This window comes from Xiphophorus couchianus, chromosome 7 (assembly GCF_001444195.1).
Source record: "Xiphophorus couchianus chromosome 7, X_couchianus-1.0, whole genome shotgun sequence".
NCBI lineage: Eukaryota > Metazoa > Chordata > Actinopteri > Cyprinodontiformes > Poeciliidae > Xiphophorus > Xiphophorus couchianus.
Genome location: NC_040234.1, coordinates 27,228,156 through 27,253,199, shown reverse-complemented (window position 1 = coordinate 27,253,199; position 25,044 = coordinate 27,228,156). Strand labels below are relative to the sequence as shown.

At 40.0% G+C, this 25,044-nt stretch overlaps 2 protein-coding genes and 1 long non-coding RNA gene across 4 annotated transcripts in view; 1 reads left to right on the top strand and 2 right to left on the bottom strand.

The window, feature by feature from the left end:
- LOC114147817 (neurabin-2-like) overlaps positions 1-4,621 on the bottom strand; it is a 29,447-nt gene extending 24,826 nt beyond the window's left edge. The window contains exon 1 of one of the 2 annotated variants that reach the window (XR_003596141.1): positions 4,450-4,621. The gene's annotated coding sequence lies outside the window, so the exon portion shown is untranslated. The remainder of the gene's footprint in view (positions 1-4,449) is intronic. The other variant, XM_028022462.1, reaches the window with a different exon arrangement.
- LOC114147819 (uncharacterized) lies at positions 1,902-9,389 on the top strand. The gene is made up of 2 exons (XR_003596142.1): positions 1,902-3,799; positions 5,690-9,389. It is a non-coding gene; the product is annotated as an uncharacterized LOC114147819 (long non-coding RNA).
- On the bottom strand, positions 9,181-24,053 carry carhsp1 (calcium regulated heat stable protein 1). The gene is made up of 5 exons (XM_028022463.1): positions 23,851-24,053; positions 12,122-12,250; positions 11,704-11,812; positions 10,513-10,635; positions 9,181-9,710 (listed from the first exon to the last, which is right to left on the bottom strand). Exons 2-5 carry the CDS (start codon positions 12,201-12,203, stop codon positions 9,548-9,550), a joined length of 477 nt encoding a protein of 158 aa, XP_027878264.1. The 5' UTR covers positions 12,204-12,250; positions 23,851-24,053; the 3' UTR covers positions 9,181-9,547.
- Positions 24,054-25,044: the final 991 nt, after the last annotated feature.

Below are 25,044 nucleotides of genomic sequence, written 5' to 3'. Positions count from 1 at the left end.
TTCACATCCAGTTCAAACCTTCACATCCAGTTCAATGCATCAACTATAAACTTAGCTTAATCCGTTTTTACTGTTTTTGTTACTGGTGTATAAAAAAACCCAGTTTGAAACAAACAAATGGTTCTTAGCCTGGTGGGGTAGGTAAGTAAAGCCTGGTGGCCCTCCAGGCTTATAATACCCTGAACTGTACATTTGTAGCATCCTTTTTCCAGGTTATCATCTATTAGTGCTCAGTCTTTAGTTGTATTTACTGCGATCAAACTCATACAGGTGTAACTAAAGACAAATTGCAGAATTATAAATAAGGCCAACCATATTTGTATGCCAGCTCATTGTAAACATTGCTTGAAGGCGGTCTGGGGAATAGGAAGGAGTGTTTACGCTACTGTCTGGTCCTACAGCAGCTCCAGATGGCACTGCTGACACACATACACACTGCAACTGCAGTCTTGTGACACTTTTTTTTTGTCCAAATAATGGATTCTTGCACACTGATCATGTGGAGCAAACATGATGCAAACAATCTTTACAGAGGCCTAGAGGAAAACACACACACACACATACATACAAAAACACACAAAGAAAAGCAAACGGCTGCTCTGCGGCTCCTCGCCTCTTTCCTGTAATTGTTACCATGAAGCTGGTGGCTCCTGCTTTAGGTGAAAAACACGGGAGAACAAAAGCTGAATCCAGTAACCCCACCTCTGCGTGACTTTGGTGCATCTCTTCTTCATTGGTGAGGAAGAAACAACAAACTGCAGCCGCAGTGCTCTCCCAAGAACAACTCCATCTGCCTCCTGCTGGGTTCCTAATCCCCTGCGGTTTGGAGCTGTTTCCTGCTATTCAGCCTGGATGATCACTCCTAATTGCGTCTACATTTTTATTCCTCTTTAAAGATGGAGACTTTTGCTGTTTGGTGAGAGGCAGTTAGCTGAAATGTATGTCTAGGCCTCAGTTGGGAGTAGCAGAATGTGTAGAACCCGTCCAAGGATTTATGTGCCTCTAAACGGAATTCTATTAGAACCTGCAGACTTCCTTCAGAAAGCCCCCGGGCCGGGAATCAAACCCAGAACCTCCTTGCTACATGGCAACAGGCCAACCGACTGTGCCCCTGTGCAGCCCCAGGTGTTACATTTTAGTTGTTAAAATATATTTTTTACTCACACACATTAGTTTTTTAAATGTAATGCTCAATATTGGGAACGTTCTCACAACACCAGCAACTTCATTTTGGTAACAAATCCTACCTAAACATGTTGATAACAACCTAACTAAAAATGTTGGTTAAGTCAAACGGACATAAGTGTCATTCATTGTCAATAACTGCCTTGGGGTTAAGAAGTTTAGCTTGCTAGCAAGTTAGCTATTCTCTGTCAGAGAACAGTAAGGATGACATGTTTATATGTGTTGTGTTATGACTACATATGAATATAATTACCAAACCCTAATAAAGGTTTGGCTGGTTGAGACTCGTGGTTGAGAAAGTTGTCTTGTTGCAGCAAGAATTTAAGATTGGATCTAGATTAAACTCTTTTAGTGACAGTCACTTGCTAGCAAGCTAAGCCTCTAACTTTTACTAAGTTCTTTACAAAATTCTTTCTTAATAAAATAAGTCAGGATCAAAATATCAAAACATTTTTGTTAAGAAGCAAACTGTTATATAATTACTTTGAGATAAACCGATAAGCCTTTGAGTTTCTGCTGGTTAAGACAAAGCAAATAAGAATAGCTAACTTGCTACCAAGCTAAGCTACCTTAACTTTGTTGTTGTCAATCAGCGACACAACTTCAGTGGTGAACAAAAAGGTTTTCATGTCAGCTTGTTAGAGTAGATGTTAGAGTAGATGTTGTTAGAGTAGATTAAAATTGCACTACTTCACAAAGGCTTTTCTTATTTTTATGTCTTCACACAAAGAATAAAGCAACTTGCTAGCAAGTTTGATCTTAGCGCTGTTGCTAGACTATTTCTTAGCCACAGGCTTTATGACAGTACTTGACTTTCACCAAGTTGATATTGTCATTCTTAATAAAAAAACATAAAATCATATCAGTTATTTGTCCTAGCATCTTTAAGTTCTAATCTACACCAAAATAAAATGGTTTTTTTCTTGTTGCAGTTATTGAACTTAACACAAACTAATATGTTTGATTAAAATGTAATCAATTTTAATGACTACTATTCAACGTCCTCCAAAAAGTATCATTATGATGTATGGGTTGTTTTAAATTAATACATCGACTCAGTAAAAATTAAGAAATCCAAGAAGAATGATAGAAAAAGTACTTGTGCTGGAGCAAGAATATAAGTTTAGATCCAGTTTTACCTAATTTAGAGACAGTGCTAACGCTAAACTCAAACATACTAGCAGGCTGAGCCTCTTAACCAGGAGGCACTAGCTGCCAGCGAACCACACATCTTAGCTGTGGTTGTCAAGGAAAACATTTGACACGCCAGCTTGTTTACTCGTGATGTTTTATGCCCTTAACCACAACCCCCTCACAGCTGCTGTTTTTTTTTACATGCTATAAAGTTAAATACTAACCAGATCAGTTAAATTATATGGTCGGGATGTAACTCTGTAAACTAGTTGAGTGAGCACATTTTATAAATGGGTTTGAATCTAACTAACTAGTTTTCTATAGCTATTTTTTTTATAAACTGTCTTCCTAAATATCCATTAAAATAGAATTTCTATAAACTGCTGCACCAATTTCAGTGGTTAAATTCAAAACTGCATGGTCAATCTACTGTTTAGCTAGTTTAACTAATGCTAACTTGTGGGGGAAGGAATCAAGTACTTTCGGTAAGTTTCAGTAACAGGTGGGGGGAGGGTCACTTTTAAGATTTTCACTGGAATCACATCAAATCACTGCAACAAAATGTTTTTTAAAAAAACAAAAGGCAAGATGGAAAACTGTAGCGGTTGAGATTTATTCTGATACAAACAAGACACGGGCCGTTTTTACTTCCTCTTTGTGATGTTATCCGTTTATCCTGCAGTACCTATTGTAAATGCATGTGGATGTAATTATGCACATTTGGCAATTACATCAGTTAGCAACTTTTACCGCAGCTATTAGCTATTTTTCCTACTGAGCAGTGTGCCACACTGGGGTTGAAGGCCTGAAGCAGCTACTTAGTTCCCTTATGCCTTGGGCTGGCTCTGATTATGTGCTTAAACCTGTTTATTGCATGCCATAAAAGCTGCAGTAAAAGCTCTGCCTCTGTCCCAGCACTTCCCTTTAATCAGTTCTTTCTGCTCTGGCGACTTCTGTAATCTAAATCCATGGATTCCAGCGCAATAGATTCTCTCTCTCTTATCATCTAACATCAGGAGATCCCGGCCTCATCCAGCAGATGCCACGCGCACTGGGTGCAGGTCACTTCAGCACATCATCTTCCTCATCTGTCCCCACCTAATCTCTTCTGTCCTCCTCTTCAAACATTTGGCAGCATCCCAAACACACACACACACACGCCCACACACAGAAACACACGCATGTGCATCTGGCCGGTCACATCTGTCTGCTTGCATCAGCAGCACCGGTCACATCAGTGTTGTGTGTTTTTCTCCTGAGTGATGCCCGCACAGCATCTCCCCATCGCCGCTCGTCTGCGTGCGTCACAAACACGCAGCGTCCAACAGAAGGCGCATTATAGTAAACACAATGAGTCCGTCTATTCCCACGACAATCCCCGCATCTGTGCAGGAGACACCCGGGCCTGGACTGGTGCGGCTGGGAGGAAGCTGCTGCTGCCGCCGCTGGTCAGGATGTTTGTTTAGAGGCACTTCTTTATGTATGTGTATATACGTATGTTTTTCCGACTGTGCATAATGTATTTGTTACTTTCAGTTAAATCGCTATATATGCGTGTAGAAAGATAGAAAATTTATATATTTTTTTAAATGTTATTGTTCAATTTTGATTTTAATTCCGGCATTTTAATACTTATCATTTGAGCCGAATGAATGAAGAGACGATGTCGGGTTAATCTACACCAGGTCTGACATTCTCAGTGACAACCATCTCTGCTGGGGAGGCTAAAAATGTCAAAGTGCTGATTTTCATAATGGAGTCTGGCGGGGGCGCGCTTGTTCAGGCGAGCGGACGTTCCGGATGTGCGCTCGCGCGGTGGTTTTTCGGTCCGCCCGGTTCGGACTCGAGCAGCGGAGGCCCAGCCGGAGCTGCGGCCGAAGAATTCGGTGTCACCGGCTGCTTTGGGAGCCGGAGGCAGACGGTCAGCAGGCCCCGCTGGGTGTCTGCTGCTCAGCTACTGCGCTGCTTCCTTCCTGCAGCTTCCCCCCCCCCCGCCGTCACCTCCACCCTCCCCTTCTGCCGCTGACAAACAGCACATTTAAAAAGCGGGACGAGAAAAAGAAAGAAGAAGAAGAAAAAAAACAAAACAACACCGAGCCGGAAGGTGACCCGTTCCGCCGCAAGTCATACCTGGTAATCCAGTTAGTTGGAGCAAACCCGGTGTCCGTTATGATCTGGAGCGGAGACAGCCCATTGTCCTGCTGTTGTCGCTGATTCCTCCTGTGAGCGCCTGCCTCCTCTCTGCTCCTCCTCCTCCTTTCGCTCATCATCTGTTTTCCTCCATCCCTTTCTCCCCACCTCGCATTTCCCTCCTCCTTTCTCCTTCTCGATCAGGGGCGCCTCCACAAAGTTCGCTCAGAACTGGCCAGATGGTGGACACTAATTATAATCTTGGCCGGTCCAAAATTGTTTGAGGCCGGAAGTGGAATCGAAATTGGGGCCCCAAGTTCAGCTCAACAGCTGCTATTTTTTTTTTTTACATAAATGGCAACCAGCCTGCCTCACACATAGAAAATTATAAGACAAACATTTTTGATTTTGTCTATTCCAGATAAATTCAATTCAATTAAAAATATTTCATTAATCCCATCATTAATTAATTAATACAATTTAATTTAACACATCTTAAAATATGTCCATATTTTTAAATTCCAAGACTTTTTTTCCTCACTTTTCCACTAACTCAGTTTTCAAGGCTCTATAATCAGAACAGGGGCCTCCAACCTGAGGCTCCGGAGCCAACAAATGTTTTTAGATACAGACATAATAATTAATTTTTATTATTAATTAATCTTTTCTTCGTGGAATAATTCCAATGAATTTCCACAACAGACGATGCATTTTAGATCTTTGTTTAAATATATTTTAACAACAAAATGACAACAACATTATCACAGTAGATATGTTTTTGTCAGCAGGTTATGTAACATTTGTATCTCTAATGAATTTTTATTTCACTGCATGGAGGCCGAAACAAGGGTACCTGAATATCATCCATTTACAGTTCACAGTATTCGCTAAATCAACAGCAAACATATTAAAACTTTGTTGTTGTTTTTTTCTGTGTTGCTCATTTGGTCCGGCAGTCGCATTTGCTGCAGTGCTAAACAACAGCTTAACTTGCTTATGACTTGGGCCGACTCTGGTGGCACAGAGAAACTCCCAGCTGTAACAGAATTTAGGGAATTTTAATTTTCTGGGTAGGATTTTATTTAAACCTGTTTCAATGTGTTTTTATGTGACATGCTAGAAGATTCAATCAGAAACTTTGTCCAAGATGTGGAATTTTAAAGCTTGCATCCTTTTAGTGCAACTTCTCTGAATATTATGAGTTAATTCTCATAATTTAATGTTTTATATTTTTTCTTAGTACGGCCCTGTCGCTCCGGCTGCCTGACCTTTTGGAGCAGAAGACAGACGGATGCGGACCGTTTGTTTTAAAGGCTGCAGCCAAGTGTTTCAGCGACATCTGCTGGCCGAACACATGAAGTGCAGTTCGAGTTCAGTTCGACGGATGAGGCGCGCAAACATGAAAGTAAATGTGGACAGAAGGCAGCCTGGAGAGGGCCAAGAGCCAAAGCAGAGCAGCTGGCCCCTCACCGACCAGACAAAGGGCCGGGGCCCCTCAGCAGGCTGAATGCTCTGGAAGACAAAAAAATGAGGAAAAGGCCAAAATTGTACAACTTCTCCTCCTGATAAACAAAGCGTTGCTGCTGTTTGATGTGTTTTCCCCCATAATAGCAAAGGAGAAACCGGATGAGTTTTTTTTCATGTATGAAAAATGATAAATAACTAAATGATTAAATAGGAACAGCTATGTTAGTTAAGTAGAAAATTCTGACTTTAAAGAAAATTGCAGCATTTGTCACTTTTTCTTCAGCTTTTCCTTCATTAGACTCAGCAGCCTGGAAATGTTGAAATTAGCCTTGATCAACATCAACATGGATTATTCTAGCAAACCATAACAAGTCATGTGTAGCTGGAAGCTTCACAGTGTAAATTCATGCCACACTTTTCAAATTAGTAAAACATTTTGAAATGCAGAATCTCTTGTAAAAGCAGAATCAACCAATTATTTTGTAAATAGAAATGAAGATACTTTTCTGTTTAAAGTTTCCTTTTTGTTGTTTCTATTTACTATTTACTATTTACTGTGCTGCACTTTGAGGGTTTATTCTCTATAAGCCATAATCGTCAAAATGACAAGAAATACAAGAGGCTTGGAATAGTTTCATTTATAGCTAATAAATCTATTTAATATGAATTTCTCTTTCTGAAATGAGTGACAAAAATGTTTACACTTTTCCCTGACATTATTATTTTTAATGCGCCAGCATTATTTCCCTCGGACTTGACAATTATTTATCACCTTTTTCCATTTTTATCATCTGTCACATTAAACCCTGTAAATAAAACACACAGAGGTTTGTGGTCGACAGACATGACAGAAATGTGAACGAAAAAAAGATTTATTTCTTTGACTTCACACTGTCTTCGTTGACAACATGCAGATTCTTCCATCGTTCCGTCTTTAGTTCCAGAGTTAGAATCACCGTCATAACATTCATTATGCTTTTAACTTTAATGCTTTTAGTTGAACACAGGCAGGAAATGGACTGTACATGTTAATCGGTGTAATAATGTTGACATGAAAATCATCGGATTCGAATTTATACAACAAATTTCTGTTTGTTTTTTGGGTTTTTTATTTTGTTAATTCTTCATACGCTCCCAAATTTGTTAAATTGGCATTTTAATATGAAAGCAGAATTGTTCGTAATAAAAATGCACCAGCAGAGACTCACAGGCTGCCCTGGTACAACATCTCATGTGGGCATTTTGATATAATTATTATGTTTCAGTGTTTTATTTAACCGCTTAGAAGCTGCTGTAATCAAATGTGGCCAGCGGAGGGCAGCACAGCGAGGTTTTTCCCCAAGTGGTGAAGAAATTGGACTGATTTCACTTTTTATCTTCACAGTTTGACTTTAAGGAGGCAGTATTTTGTGTTTTCCAGCACACAGCATCATTTATGGCACAAGCAAGTAACTATGTTATAAAAATGCTGTATAAATCAACTATGATTTAAAAGAAATGTAACTTTGTAACTTAATGCCTTGAATTTCTGCCTTTGTCTCTTTAAAAACTCCAGCTCTTTCTGAAACCCTGCCTTCAGGAAGGCCTGATGCGCCGCCACTAAAACCACTGGAACTGTTCGCTCTGAAGCTTCCCCTCTCCAACCTGTTGCTGAACCACCCAGCCTACATCCATCCCTGTGCTTTGTTTAGGACGGTAACACGTGTGGTGGTGAGAGCTGCGGTGGAGCCAGCAGGGGAAGAGGAGAATCAGTGGTGCTTTTGTAAAACCTGAGACCAGTTTCTGCTGTTAAGTCGGCTTTTCCGGTTGGATGGGAACGGTTTCCTTCACTCCGCTTTCAGTTTCTGTTCAGATGTCAGGGGGGGAGCAGGAATGTGACTCCCTCCTCTGTCCGTCTGTCCATATTTATCCAGCATTTTCCATACACAATAAGCTCCACATGAAGTGATTTACATTAGATAAGATCAGGAAGCAACTGGAACAAACACCAGTAACAAAAAGAGAAAAAAACAAACAACTACTGAGCTGAACAGGAGAACCAGAAACATGCATTTAACAAACTATTGGAATTAAACTGCACTCAGAATGACGAGGAGAAAAATTTAAAATTAGTAAAAACTAAAATCACAAGTATAATAAATGAATAAAAATGTAAATATTTGCATTTAATTTTGACTAATTTGCTTTAAAAATTACACACGGGCACAAAATACAGTAGCTACAATTATTTTTTTGAAGTGCCATAAAACTACAGCTATAACAAACATATGGTTTAAATGGGACTAAATAATCCTAAGACCTAAAAGTCAAACAAACTCAGCACATTTTCAAAAACATCCGAGTTCTGTGCTGCTTCAGGTCAGGAAGTCTGTAGTAACACCTGAGGAAACTGGATGGAACAGTTTATTACCAAGTTATAACATAGTAATAAAATGTAGTTTTATTGAGGTAGGAAACCCAAACATAATAAGATCGTTGATTTTTCTCAAAGGGTTAATTCAGAGTTTAGAGTTTTATGGTGTCAGACATTGTAAAGTGGGCTAACTAAGCTAGCGCTAGCTAAATGACAGAGGCCTGGCATGTAACTCCTGTCCAGTCCACGCATTGAGTTAGTTTTTAATCAGCAATGTACAAAAATAGACACTAGGAGGAGCTAGAGCACCGGACATTTCTCCACTGGACAGTAAAGTGCCCTTCTGAAATTTCTTTTTTTTGTTTTTTTAGCAGAAGTGCCAAAGTGTAGAATTTCTGGACCTAAAAGCCAAACTCTCATGTGCCCTACGACTTTGGAAAGATCTGACCGTTTTCCAAAATCAACAGCATAAAGAGAAGGTGGCAAACAAATCCAGTGTTCAGCATGAACTTCACTGAGCGCTGCGGATGAAAGTGAAAAACAAACTGCGTTATAAAAACGTGTAACTTAATCCGATTTCATCTGATTAGGTACTTAAAATGTTTTAGATTCCCCCGACTATCGACAGAATCATATTTCAATTCAAACACTTTTTTAGCATCATACGAGTCATGTGATCAAACAAGATATCACTACTGTTGGAAAAGACGACAGGAAGTGGCAGGAGGCCGATGATGTTTTTTTGACTTATGTTAAACTTATTCACAAGATTGTAACTGAACTTCTTGTTGAAAGGAAAAACTGCAATCGCAATTGTGTTTTATGGACCTTAGCAGAATATAAAAGTTTTGCACACATAATGGAAACGCAGCTACCATATATTAAAAAAAGAATAAACCAGCAGACAGAAATTGTTGAAAGTCTTTTATTTCACCCAAACACGACATGATTATGGATTTATGCTTCCGTCAGATTAGCCGACACCGGATCAGCGGAGACACTCCGACATTCATCGAGTGTTTTATGATCCCAAACACTTCCGAACGCATCTCTGCGAGGTTCTACAGGCATAACGAGAGCTGCGGGTTCGGTTCCGCTCGAGATTTCAGATCCAAGGAAAGAAAAGCGGGTTCTGTCCGGATGGAGTCGGCGGCTCAAGCTTGAATGAGAAGATGAGGAGACGGCTGGGACTTTACATGATTCACCCACAGTATCCTCCATTCACACGCCTTTAAATTCCCTCCCCAGCCCCCGTCTCCACGGTGATGGTCGGCACGCTCAGCTGCTGATGACGTGCCCCCCCCAGGTCTCATGCTTGCTGCCTGGTTTCAGGTGGGTGATGTTCACCTCCACCGCCTGGATCTTCTCGTGTTTGGGAGGAATGGCGCAGACCTTGTAGGTCACCTCGTCTCCTTCCACCGGGACGTACTCGCCCTCAACACTGGAAGACAACACAAAACAAACATGAAAAGCAGAACTTACAAAAAACCTCGGGTTTCGGTCCGTCATAAATAGAAATCAATTAATCGCATGATAAGTGAAGATGAGCTTCATAACATCCATTTGCATGATGGTTTGTTTTTCTTGCATCTCTTTGTTTACAGGAGTTTCAGTATCCATTTTATTTGTAATTTATTTTGGACATCTAAAATGTCTCCCGGTTGCAGTGTTAAATATGAACTATTATTATTATTATTATACGATACATTTACACAACAGTTGTAAAACCACTAAAGTAAATTGAAATCACTTAAATTTTCCCATTTATCTCATCAGTCTGTCTTTGCAGAAACTCCAGATCACCGTTTGATCTTTTAATCCATTTTGCTTCCCTGAAGGTCAGGAAATGAGCCTTAGAAGTGATAAATCAGAGAAATGGAACCGGTTCAAACCAGAAGCTTCCTGCTCAGAGTTGGTTTAACTCTGCAGCCTGTCAGCTCATTTTCATCCGTTCTGCTGAAATCAAGTCGTTCCATTAGATTTCGTCTGAACGTACTAATGTCCTTTCATTTCACATTCATGGGGGTGGAGGGAGTGTGTGTGTGGGTGTGTGTGTGTGTGTGTGTCTTCCTCTGACGTCTGAGGTTGAAAACAAAGGCATCGGGGTGAAGGTGGTCCTCCTACACACTCCTCCCTGCTCTGTGTAATTCTGAGGCCGGATGACGGTGATTCAAACCAAAGCACCTCATCATATGTGGGGAAGCAGGGCGCGCACGCACACACACACACACACACACACTTACTCTGAGATGTGGACGAAGATGTCGTTGCCGCCGTCTGAAGGTGTAAGGAAGCCGTGGCCTTTGGAGCGGGAGAAACATTTACACACTCCAGAAAACACGGGGCCCTCTGCTGCCCGGGCGGAGCTGCAGGACAAGACAGGAGGGGAAATATGGAGATATTGCAGGTTATACATTTATATTTATGTTTTAAATCTTTGTTTATGTCACCTGTGCATCTAATCTGTGGCTTGAAAATCTATCGGTGTCGTTTGTTGCAATGGTTCAAATAACATTAAATTTCCACATTATTAGGACATTAAACTGATTGAAAATGACTTTAGATTCAAATAAAAGTGTCGCAATTTCAGCAGGAACTGAAGTTTTGTCTTTAAATGTCAAGAATTATAATCCAAAGAGACTTTACAAAAAAAGAGGAAAACCTGGATGTTTTAAGAAGTCAAACTATCCAGGTTTCTTCAGAGACGACTGAGGGCGGGAAGGATTTCCTGTAGCAGTCTGTATTACAGCGCACCTGAAGGTACCTCTGACTACATCAGCTTGTTCAGATTCAAAACATAAATAAATGTTTGTAATTGATTGCGGCACGCTGCCATGGCTAAATAAAAGCCACCACACCTTCAGGATGAAGGTCTTTCTTAAAAATACACGTTATTACACGCCTATATTTGCGCACTTATACCAACCATAATTAGAGTGTGAAATTAAGCATCATGAAATGTTAAAATGTACTTTATTTTGAAAAACCAACACCGCTGGGTCCAGCCCGTGAAGCTGGTTGCTGCGCTGCTTTGAGAAGCAAAACCAGAGACGGCTGTCAGAAATAGAGGAAGAGAAAAGGTGAAAGAAAAGTAAGAAGATTAAGCCGAATGTTAACATATGTTGCATCTGAACAACAGTAACATAGTTAGTCGATATAGTTTGGACTTCGTGCAGAAACGTTTTGACGGCTCCCTGATTATCGCATTTAATCAGCATCATTTTGTCGCCGTCAACTTAGACTTAGACTGACTTTATTGTCATTTTGCATGCACAGGGTGTATACAGAACGAAATGGCAAGGAACTAAAGTAAATGTTTCACACTGAACCTCCGCATGACTGCTACATGTACTACCTGGATAGTACCAATAACTTTATATGTGTGTGTGTGTGTGTGTGTGTGTGTGTGTGTGTGTGTGTGTGTGTGTCCTCACGCCGAGATGGTCCTGTTCCTGCGTGTGGGCAGAGGGCTGGGGATGAGGAAGTCTCTCATTGGGGAAGGCGAGCGTTCTCTGAGCTTGTTGGTTGGAAGATGCAGAGACTCTGAAAATGAACAAAAAGTTTTTACATAAACAAACGTCACACACAGAAGTAGCTAAACTGATAACCAAAACTTCAACACAGACGTCCATTTTTTTTCTCAAAGTAAAGTTTCTCAAACAGGAAAGCAAATTAGTGCTTTAGAATTGACCAGGAAAAGTTAAAAATGAAGCAAAGTATGCTAAATGCTTTCAGAGCTAGCATAAGGGCTAAAGTGCTAATCCAAAAATTTGCACCATTATTAGCACATTAAGCGCGTTCTAATACACACATGAACCAAATGGACAAAACAATACAAAACTCATTTTTTACCTGGTGAACGAGGGGATTTTGGGGAAGTCAGCGGAGGGGTCACAGGTCGAGACTCCTGGATGGGCGTGGCTTCAGAAGACATGTTGGAAGAGTCGGCGTCACGGGGTCAGGAGGTCACGGAGCAGCACTCTAAAGATGGAGGGAGGAGGACAGGAGGATGGCTTCAGAGGAGCGACATGGACACACATCAAACCCACAGAGATGTCGCACAAAACCTGAGAGAAACATTTCACCTTCTTCCCTCCCTGGGGACAAATAAACTCTGACCCCGAAGCGGCGGCCGACTGGGGAAATGGTCACACAACTCGTAATATAATAATTTGAGAGAGCTTCGATGTCACTGTGACCTGACAGAGGAGGGAGACCAGACCCCTTTATCCAACTCTCCTCTAATTGGTTGTAAGAGCTGCCTTTTTATTATTACTGCAGGATTTTACTGCGCATTAAACCGGCTGAATAAAGGACCTCAGACCCAGCATCAGCTAGCTTCTATAGCTGAGTTTGAGTGGCAGTGAAATCTGATCGGCTTCACATCAAATCCACCAGAACAGAAAGACTCAGCACTCTGGAAATGTGTTCATATCTACGACTACATCACAAATGCATTCTTATCGGACAAAATGCAATGTTAGTATTACAAAGAGCTGCACGGCTTCTCAATTAGATTTGCAGGGTTTCACCAATTCAATTCAAATTTAAGGCTATTTAAGACCACGATGAATGGAATTTAAGACGCATCAAAACAGAAATTTACAGCAGGAAATTGCATATTTTTGCAATGTTCTCTACAACCTCAGCCCCCGCAGTGCTGAGCTTTTTTGCACAGAGTGCACCTAGCGTCACATGGGTTGGTAAGAGAGATACTGTAGCTGCCAGTAAGCTAATTAGCAAGGGTATATTAGCTGCTAGTTAGCCTCCACCACAGAGTGCAATGAATCAGTCTGTGTGACTCAAATGTTTGCCTGACAGAAAAGTCCCTAGAAAAGGGAAAAAACATGATATTAATTTAAAAAATAAAGACATGCGATTAACATATTTAAGGGCAACTTACATTTAAAAAAATTGTTTTTAAGGCCTTATTTTGCTAACCATATTTTGGGCTATTAAGGGCTATTTAAGAGTAGGCTTTCACTGGTCCACTCCAACCGATGAAAATAATTTGATCCAAACCAGTTTGTTGCATCTTTGGCGTCAGTATCCTGCTAGATACCCTCAGGTCTTTCGTGGCGTCTTAAAGGTTTTCTCTGCGTTTACCCTGACCTCTCCCTGACCAGCCTCCCTGCCCCAGCAGAAGAAAAGCATCTCCAGTTCATGAAGCCACCACCACCATGTTCTGTTCAGAATGCGTTTATGGTTTTATTTATACATTAACTTTACTTAATTGCCATGTCCACATTGTGGCATTTATGGTAGCTGCTATGGGATCACAGACAGAGTAATAACCATCTGCAGCTATAATGACAGCCTGTCATTTCTAGGTTTTCAGAAATGACTAGTTTTTATTGGTTATTGTCTTCCTGACATGCTGCCATGTTGTCCAGAGCAGCTCGTGTGTCAGGCAAGTCCAAAACGCGCCGTGCTGAGCTGCATCTGTCTGGCTGAACTAGACGGCCTTCTCACTGCGATGACTGAAGCTGCTGTCTCCACAGGACGAATCCTGTTTTCTTTAGCGATTTGATGTAGCACAATAAAAACCTCCACAACACTACCGTCTTAAAAAACAAAACAAAAAAACCCCAGTGATTTTTCTGTCTGATCAAACTGAACTGAAGGACATAAAGCTGGTGTGTGTGTGTGTGTGTTCTGACGGGTTCTTTAGCTGTGTCGGACATCGTGGCGCACACACACACACGATGAAACACGGGAAACACCACAGAAACAGTGCAAATCAGAGACGCCAATAAATGATTGATGATTAATTGATAAGCTAAGTAAAGCATCACGCCTCCATGTTTACAGCTTCTTAGAAGAAGACCGGCGAGTCCAGACATGTGAACGGTTCCTTCCAGTTGTCTGAACACACTTTGCAGGAACAGAGAGCGGAGTGATTCTGCCCTCTGATTGGACTAAACTCAATAAACAACGAGTTAATGCGATTGCTCCCTCTCTGGACAGCATGCTTCATTTCTCTTTACCACTTCGCAGAACAACAGCCTCAGTGTCTCCCACAGCCAGCTGTCATGGGACACAATTCAAGTCCACCAGCGCAGCCACCGCTGGTGGACTCCATGTCCAATAATTAAGGTTTCGCCAGTTATTGGAACCATCGGCGTGTTTTTGTGCCCACAGCTTGAAAACAGCAGATTATTGCCTGTGAGTGTTATTCTATTCTATTGATCCAATCGAGTTGGTGTGTTGGCTGTGTGAGCTGATCTTTACTGCTAGGACTTTTTTTTTAAACGTCTATTGGCAATTATGTACAACAATGTAAATTCTGACAAAAAGAAAATTGCACTGGAACAAAAAGAATCATTTGATTTGATGAGGAAACATTAAAACATCTTCGGCTTGAACTGTGTCTGTAACAAAGTTGTGTGAAAATGTCATGATCAACATTCGGTTAGATATTTGGTGGAAGGTTATAATAAAATTTAAGCAGCAAGTAAGAGTTTAGGTTGGCAACATAAAAATAAAAGCTGTATTTAGAACAATATGAAAACAGCAACTTTGTATAAGAATTTCTCCTTCCACTTTGTGTTCAGTACTTTGTCATGCAGATGCAACAAAACGCCGCTCTCTTTGTTTTTCTCCTCCACTCACACAGAAGTTTCCATGATCGTTCTCTATGGAATCCCCGTCACCTAATGACCCCGCCGACGCAGCACATAGCGGTCCACCGGGGCGCAGCCAGCCTGCAAACACCTGATCATTCAAACGCCACACATGGGCTCTGTGGGGCCAAACAAACACCACTCTGCAGAATAACACGAGTGGAGAAACAGGCGCTCCAATCTCCGCAGGAAGTAATATTAGCTTTCTACATTAGCGATTATTTTTGCATGCATATTACTCGGATAATTCCTAACAAAGAGCGGTCCCCAACTCTATTCAGTGATGGTAGGTACAGTATTGGAGAGAGAGCTGTGACAGTTAAAGGGGCGGCGTCGTGTAAAATTGACTGAGCTTAACATTCAGACTAGCCAGCAGCAATTAGCAAATACCTGATGGAACTGCTCATCTGCTGAGCTCGTTATAGGAGCTGCTTCTCAGAGCAGCGCTGTTAAAAACACCGTTAGAGGGTTAACAGAGGAGCCATGTTGTGACGACTTCCTGAAGGCGGAGCCTCCGAAGGAGCAGGAGCTTTCCAACTCCTGCTCTTTCAAGGAGTTAGATAAGAAAGTCAAATTTCTTCCAAGTCATATTTGATACATGCAGCATTTTTATGACAACTGAAGGTTAACAGTTAGTTGATTGTGCTTATAAAATGGCACAATCATTTTATGGCACAATAAAATGATTGTGCCATTACATAATCCTACTCCTTTAAATCTCTGAGATGGGATGTTGCCTCCAGAGAGTTCTGTGTAGGATGAAAACCCTGATTTGTAAATGTATCTCATTTAAAGATGCTATGAAGTCTATAATTTCAGAGTTGGGGGAAAGTTTTTACACCACTTGTTTCATAGGATTCAAGTAATCAGTGGTTGTCAAGATCAGAGGTTTTTCTTACACTTCCTGCTTTACCACTATAGGATGGCTACTAATGTTTCTTGTGTTCTATAATACTTATTTTTAGCTTACTGAAAGTTTGGAGAGTTCAGCATCCAGAATGTGATTGGTGAGTTAAAAGGTCAATGCAATCAGAGAGAGAATGTTGCACATTGCACTTTAAAGCAACAGTGTTGTCATGCGTATACGTGGTAACTATGGTAACTATGTTAACCTGGGTGTCAGAGCTGACTGTTCAGTTGTTAATCTTTGGAACATTGTTTAGTTTCCCCGTCAGTGAAATGGCTAAAATATGTATTTTTGTTAAACTTATCAGACAGCTGAGTAATGAATGGGAGGAAGTCGTGCCTCCTCCCATCCTGCTGGACGAGGCAGGAAATCGAAACTAGACAAGTTTGGAGAGTAAGCTTGTAACTGTGTGAGGAAATAAACACACAGTCTGAGGAAAAAATACAAAAAAAAAACAACAAAACAGCGCACAGCAATATCCGGCCTCTAAGAAATTAATTTGCGTCGTTCAGAAAAGATTTCAGGTCGAGCCTGAGACGTTTTGCAGCCTCGATTAACTGCTCTGTGAAAGAAGCTAGTATGGATGTTTGAAGCGTTGCCCTTTAAGGCAGGTAGGAAAAATAGATTTACAGGAATGCAAGGTTTTACACGTCACATATATTAAACAAAGGGGAGGGACAAAACATGTAGATGTGTCAGTTATACAGAGAGCTATCCACATGCTGTCAGCATGTAACTTTATCTGAAAATGAAAGAACATTTTACAATCCTTTTAGGAGTTTTAAGCTGTTTTATCTTTGTGTAACACTCTTACTTTCAGGCAAGAAAGAAGTTAAGTCATGCATGCAGTGTAGTGTTGACAGTGCTGGCTAATGAATACTTTAAAGCACTGGGAGAAAACCACAACTGTCGGCTTAATGACGAGGCTGAACTAAAGGACTATTTTGCTATTTTGTTAAGTAGTTCAGGTACATCAGATGCCATTAAATTTCCAGCTAAATAAAAGGACAATATAGAAATGAATAAAATCAGAGAAAATAAGAACAAAACAAAGACAGTGAAAGGAAGGGCTACTCTGAGCTGAATCTGTGTCTACATCACCCTCAGGTTCACCAAGTTAGGGTGAACCTGTGAGGGTTTTTATTTAGCCTGCGTGCTAAATAAAAATGGAAGCTTAGAAAATGTACATTTCCATTCACATAGAAACATACATCTAAAAATGAAAACCTAGAAATATTTGAAGTGAAAAACAAATCTTGCAGATAAGAGACAAAATCAGTTTTTTTCTTGTTTTATCTGCAGGTCTCGCCACTTCACCTTCAGCTTTATCTAAAATCTGCATTGACATTTAGCATGGGGGAGTTTTGCTTTCCTGCTGACAGGCAGATGAAAGGATGCCAGGTTTATAACGCATTATAACCACAAACACTACAGATCACCTGAAGACCAAAAAGTCTCATCAGAAATGGTTCCAATCGATTACCTGCCATCTTAGTCTTTGTGCTTTTTAAATCAAAACAGGGATGAATAGAATAAAACATATCAAAGTGCAAGATTTTAAATATTTTCATCACAACTTGATCAAAAGATGTAAATACTTCAGATAAGTGGAAAAACCTGAAATTAAGAAACAATGTTTCAAGGTAAACATAACTTTTGATTAATTAATTGAAACAAAATCGAGAATATCTGCATTCACATCTTCAGTTTTCAGTATTTCCCCCCCATCCTGTGAGCTTTGGAGCCTTTGTAGCAGATGTTAGGTCTGTTATAGTGCTGCCTTTGTGAGACAGTAACTGAAATGAATGGATGCAGTGAACCGGGAACATGAGCAGCTCCGGGCAGTTCACTGAAAACCTTGAATACGCTGACCGACATCAGGGGCATCGTGCAAACACAGGAGACCCTGCAGTTTCTACAGGGTCTCCTGTGAAAACGGATGCAAAGTGTGTGTGAGTGTGTGTGGAGGGGTGTGTGTGTGTGTGCGCGCACAAGGCCAAATGAGATGTGCCTTTGTGACAGCAAACAATGATCCTGATCTGACAATTTCATGACTCATCCCAGCAATGTGCATCAGTGCAGCATCTCTGTAGCTGAGCTTTAGCAGCAGCAGCAGCATCAGTCTCCTGGTCTGGACCTCACTTCAGTCTGCATTTAAACACACACAGCATGAGCTAGCTGTCAAGGTTAGCACTCAGACTAAAGTTATGCTGCACCTCCTAATGCCCCTACAGTGTTATTTATTTTTGCAATTACATTTAAATACAAAGAGTACAGAGACCCTAAAGCAGTGGTCCCCAAACTACGGCCCGCGGGCCAGATGTGGCCCGCCTCCACATTTGGTCCGGCCCCCTGAACAATACCAGTGTATTTTCATATATGTGCATTTTTATTTGATAAGTTGGACTTTTGCAATAAAATGTTCCTTAGTAATGAACTTTATTTATTATTAACTATTAGTTAGTAACTATTTTATACATGCATATAATTGGCCCTAACCCTTTTTTTTTTGTGGAGAACCCAGTGTTATTTGGTTATTTATTTCATAAATAGTGTTATTTCCTGACTTTTGTTCTCTGAAAAATCCAGAAAAGGTTATTTGATTGTGCTTTCTGAAAAACAATACATTTTTATGTTTAGCACTCTTACAATCGTCACTTTTTCTGTTACAAACTGACCCCGGCCCCCCATCAGAGAAGGGACAAGTTATGTGGCCCTCACAGGAGAAAGTTTGGGGACCCCTGCCCTAAAGGGACACTGAAAGTAAAAAATAAACTCACATTTTTATTCTTTTCCTTCAATCTGACCCCTTGATAAAGCAACTGACCTCTAAAGCTAATAACCGGTTGAGTCACCGTTGGCAGCAACAAACAGCATCAAGTGTTTCTGATGTTCAGCTCATTATCCTGCAGCTAAACCCAATGTTGTTGGAGATTGAGGTCACTGAACTGAAGGTCCAGAAGACAGATTTCATCGTTATGGCAACCCATCCAGGTCCTCGAGAAGCGCAGCAACCCCAGATCAACCTCCTATGGCCGTTGTGTTCGACTGTTGGTGCCGACAGCCGTTTCTAGTTTCCACCAGATGCAAGAGCTTCCAAAAAAGTTCCACTTTGTCTCATCAGTGGACAGAATATTTCCGTAAAGGTGGACAGCTTTTTCGATCATGCATGAATTCCTCATTTGAAAACCGATTTCGTATTTACTCAGATTGAATTTGCCCAATAACAAACAGAGGGACTTTGGGGGCTCTTTCTCGAGGATCAGCATCTATTCTCTTCTCTTCACTGATAGCAGTGAAGGCAGTGAAAGTGAGACTGTGTCAAGCTGTCAGTCACTGCAGCTCAGACAGAGCAGAGCTGGTAATGATGCCAGTAACAAGTCAAGCATAACCATCATTTCACTTGCTTTCCTCTGTTACCTCGTCTCTGCATCTACGCCACAGAAACGTTATGGTGGCTCTGCAGCAGAACTCATTTGATTGTAGTTATCCTCTTCCAAACACTTTCACGACGACCGGAGGCGTAAAAATTAATAGAAGGAACCGGATTGTTGATTAAACTGTGAGGTGACAACAGAACAGCGAGTTGAGTTACTCGGAGTCATTTCTTATCAACACGGCTACGATTACGTTGACTTTGTGTTTCTAAGACAGTAGCTGTACTTGCATTACAAATGTACGCAAAACTTTGTCAACATTCCACTAATGTGAAAAAAAAACACCACAATTCTGAGTTATTTCTATTAAATGAGAAACAATAAAAAAATATACATATATGTGAATAAGTTGTTGAAAACACTCCATGTTCTTCCAACTACTTCCTGTCTTCTTTGTGGTCAGTGGTAACATCTGGTTGTTGATCGTGATGCAAAAACAAGTGTTTCCAGTAGGCCTGTCGCAATAATCAACTCATCGCATGATCAATTAAAACAAGTTCAACAATTTTCCTTTGCATGATTTATTTTTTTCTTTCTATCAAAAACTGGTTAATAAAAGTCTTCAGTCTGGTGTTTTGGTCTCAACTATCCTGTTTTTTGAGGGACAATTTTGTTTTCAAAGACTTCATCATTCATTTTATTTGTTTTTTTCTGTTGTTTCTATGAATATTTGAAGTTCCAGTGTTAAATGCTCACTAAAATTTAAAGTTTATTCATCTTTGACAATGTGTTCTTGCATTGTTATGCCTCCACAATTGTATTGTTGAAAATGGTCTCAAAACAACAATATTATCGTTCATCACAATAACTTCTGGGACAATTTGTCGTCCAGTAAAATGTACTGTGACAGGCCCGGTTTCCATTGCAGCTTTGCGAAATAAAACTATTTTCATACAGCCAAAAAAAAGAAAACAAACGCACCTGATTTTAGCGACTAACCCTTTTATTGAAAAAACAAAAGCTTTTCCAAAACTGCCGTGTTTCCGTTAAGCAACTTTATTTTTGAAATGTCAAATTGTGCAAACACCTGGTCAATGGAAATGCAGGTACAGACACCACTGAGCCTCCATCAGGCATGTTTTCCTCACACACCAGAAGCGACTGATACCTGCAGAGAGGTTTTATGTTTGGGTTGCAATCACTGATTTCAGCACGCCGACTGCAAACACAAAAACCCAGAGCTACGCAAAACGCGTCTCGGTTGTACTTCCACATACATTGAAAATTTTACCCCAAAGAATTACAGCACATTTCTTTAAAAAGATATATTTTGCCTCTACTTTTTTATAGTTGTGAATCACATTGCGTTTCAAAACAAATAATGACCTCCTGTTTAGTATTTGAAAGAGACAAAAGATTTAGTTTTGTGTGTTTTGGTTTATTTATTGAGGCAGGATTCTTCTGACCACCAGGTTTCACGTCAGATACGAACTTTCACAGTGTTTCAAAACTTCAAATATTTCACATTAGTTTGTAGGTCAAGTCAGGTCTTAGTTAGTCCTTTACTCCAGAAGTTATTTTATGACAAGCTAATCCTGGCTGGTAGTAATAAAAAATTATATTAGAAAAATACACTTAAGTTTGTGGTTTTAATGTAACAAGTTCTGAAACACAAATATGTTTGCAAAATATCACATACTGTACGTCTGAGTAGGTTTCAGTTTCAACAATGAAACATAACCTTGTGTTTCCCTGTTGTGTGTGTGTGTGTGTGTGTGTTACCATCAACACACTGATGTTTACAGATTTCTAACCTGCATGCTAGTACACGTAGTGTACAGGCAGCTTCACTGTTAAACTACATCATTCACAAATCTATACTGACTTCCTCAACTTTATTAATAAAATGTTTCATTTCTCATTGAGATTAATAAGCCATTTTTTTTAAGTGAATAAACCTGGTGTTGTATTCACATGCCGTCTCTTTAAATAGAAAAAAAAAACCACACACAAAACAAACTGAAAACACTTTTATACAACACTGATGGCGGCACTTTGCAAAGCGTCACTTTGTTTCATGTGGCAATAAAGACGTCATCCTACCGGCTGGGTCACATTTGACTCATGTCGGTGGAATTTGCCCCTTTGTACAAACAGCAGGAAACAACGATTTGGAAACGTTCATGTTGCAGACAGACACTTTGCAGGAGTTTGAGAGGTCAATAAAGCAAACATGAGCTTCTACAACAGAACTCCATTAATCTTCCTGTGAGGCCTTTTATATGGCCCCACAAAACTCCCACACTTTATTACTCTTCCTGTCGACTGGCTTCAGCTTCCTGCGAGAAAAGCGTCTTCAACACGGTCTAATTATAAACAGCAAGTAGTAGAACAAAAAAAAAAGGGCAAAAATATTTAGACTGCTTTTTTTTTTTTTTTTTTTAATTTAACAGGAATTTCATTCAAAATCTACAAAAGATTCACTTTCAGGTTAAAGCTGCTTCACCCTGCTGTATTGTCATATTTCATTATTTACCCACTAAAACTAATTTTAAAATTAAATAAAGATATGAGTTTTTAAATCATGGCCATATGTGAAAAATACTTCAATGGATGCATGAAAAAAAATGTTGGTACACTATTACATGTGTGTGTGTGGGGGGGGGATCTATTGACAGGGATGGGAATATCAAATACAAAGAAGAAAAAAGGCCTGGGTATCATATTCCTTTTTTACAATTTTTAGCACTGTCGATTTCATTTTTCATATCTTGCGGCCCTACTTAAGAGTTCAATTTATCTTTTACTACTGTAGCATAACCGTGTACCAAATAAAGTAAAAATTAATCTTTGAATTGAGTATATTTATTGCTGATCAGAGATTCTAGGAACTTGTAATTGATAACGAAAGACTTCCTGTTTCACTTGGGAAGAAATCTAAAGTGACACAGGCCGATCCAGGACCCACATTAACCACAAATACTTAAGACTCCCTCTAAAAGTGCTTCCACCTGCCAGTTTTAATAGTTAAACCACACAACATATCTTACTATGAACTAATGCACACAGTAGAAACTATCTTAGCATTGGAAGCTGACACCCATGGTCTTCCTTATCTCTGTTCTTGGGTGTACGGTAAATCAGCACCCTGGAAAAATGAATGGGACTCCTGGATTGGTTGCTTTGCAAATGCCAGCATGTCAAGTACCACCGTATTCAGCTTCTCCAACTGAGTTATTTTCAAGATATGCTCTAAGGAATAAACGCAAAAAATGTCAATTTTAAATTACAGCATTATTTGGAGCAACGTTCCAAAGAAAAATCCACAAATTCTGAATCACGAACAGGTGGGGGTCCACTGTCGTATAAATATATACTTTTTTGCAAATCCAAAATTCAATGGTAAAGAACTGTAGCAACAGGGTAAACTTGTGATGATCCAGTCTAAATAATAAATGACCATGCCATCAGGTTGTTTTGACAGTGATGCCAGAAAACAGCCTTCTCAGTCCCACCACCACAAATCGCTAAACTCGTCTGGGATTTTTAACTCTGGTCTGCAACGTGTAACAAAACCCATGCAGTTTATGGAATAAAAGAATAATCTGATGGGGACTAAGACTGATCTTTTTAATCAACAAACACTCAAGATTGGCTTAGCAAAAGAAAAAAAAATGGCTGTGGGAAAGTATGGTGGACGACCTGTGTATACATGATGGTTTAACTGATTAAATCCATCAATATCTTTCCATAATACCCATAATCTCAGTAGAGCTCCCTGGCTGGATAAACCAAATTACAGAATAAAAATGTCACCAGCTGAATTTAATTGAGCAAATAGCTCTGAGCTTCTTGTTGGTAGTTACTGCTGTGTCCCACTTGGCAACAAGTTATTTAACCCCAGCTGGTGCAATGAGTAGCTTCTCATTTCTTAAGCAACTATGTGGAAAAAACAACTTTCAAATGATAACCTCAGTTTGTAAATCACAGTCCACTGCTGATTGTGTTCCGGAGGACAGCAAAACTATAGACTTATAAAACTCCCATTTCTTAGCTCCAACAGTAGTCCTACTCAGTCACCGCCTCCTTAAACAACATATCTGACATTTCTAACATAAGTACAGAAGGATTCAAATCTCCTCCTTATACTTTTTTTTTTTTACTCGTTTTACCATCAGCAAGCCTGAAGTACGAGTCAGAAAAATGGACTCTTTTCAGCTTCTCCTAACATAATTATGGCTAAGGCGTGTGAATGTTTGTAAATGGTGAGTGACCGCATGTTTCCGTCATTTATTTTAAAGCAGAATTGGATTTTCCACGCTGTGAACCACAGCGACGGTACTTTCTCGGACAAAAACCCATATTGACCGAGTCTGCTGGTTCCTCCACCTTCAAAAGGAAATGACCGCCTGCACGCGCCAGGAAAACCCCAACCCCGCGCTGAGTTTATGGAGGTTTGTCCTTTCAAACGTCATCCCGAAGTTACAGGAGAACCAAAGCAAACCTCTACAGCTACAAAGTTCTGCTCTCGACCACCGAGCCAAGATGTTTCCTGACCCGAACTCAGACTGAAGCTGAGCAGCTGGCCTCTAGTCCAACACATTGTTAGTCAGCTAGCACCGCGGGGCTCACAAGAGTTTGAGCTCGTTCAGTGTTTTTAATAGCATCACTCACCTTCGTTCCTTCAAGTTAAGAAGTGACAGTTCTGAAGTCTGAAAACAGCGTCCAAAAAAGAACCCGGGTTCGGTCCAATGATGAGGTTTAACGTTCTCCCTCTGCTGCACAAAGAGTGGAAGAGATGAGGTTCATTCTCTAGCAGCCAAGCACCGTAAATACACTCTCTCTCTCTCTCTTTTTCTGAATGGGCGTAACTTATCAGTCGGGGGGAATAGAGGGGGGGCATCATGAGTTACCGTAACAACCAGTGAGAATGGGGGGAAAGCACACTTCCCCGTAAGTATCAGATACAACGCGCAAAGCAAATTCTGAAATAAAAATTCTTTCAGCTCGAATGGTTCTTTTAATATGTTATCATTACTGGCTGTGTTAATGTTATTATTTATATGACTATTCAATGTATGTTTGTAATATGTTTTTTTTTTTCTCACAGTTTCTTAAAAATGCAGCTCTCTACAGAGAACAAAAATACCAATACCACCCTTTTCACTTGTACACAACCACAAACTTTAATAGAAGGATTGTGGCAACAGTCCTTCTATTAAAGGATATTGTATATTGATACAGATATCAATATCTGTATCAATATCGGATTGATACAGATATCAATCCGATATTAATATCTGTATCGGTTCTGATATTGGGGGAAAAAAATTAAAATTTAGTTCGGGTGACAATGTGCCCGATCCATAATCTGTTTGGTTAAATTTTATGCTTTGTACTCTGAGCGACTTCATGTTTTATTTTACGTTCTATTTAGAATTCCTAATTACACTTTCTGAATCATTTGAAAGGTTTGTTGCACTTCATTTCTACATGTTTGACCGAGGTTGTCCACCTGTTGCTTTTATCCGTTTCAGTTTGTTATTTTTCACATTGGCTATTCTACTCCTAATTGTTTTGACTGATCAAATTAAAGTTGTGTTGTTTTTATATGTTTGACCAAGCTTTTAGTCAACTCAGCAATGTTTTTCTGTATCAGATCAGTAATGGCTCAGATATCAGATATTGGTATCGGTATAGAAAGTGAATAAAGTGTATCGTCCCATCCAGAAACTTCAACATATTTTTTTTCTCCCCAAATCTTTTACGTTACATGTCGACCAGATTGCGTGTTTAAAAACAGAAAGTTTTACATATTCTTTGCAAAAGGCCCAATCAGATTGAATCACAGTAATTTTTCACCATACC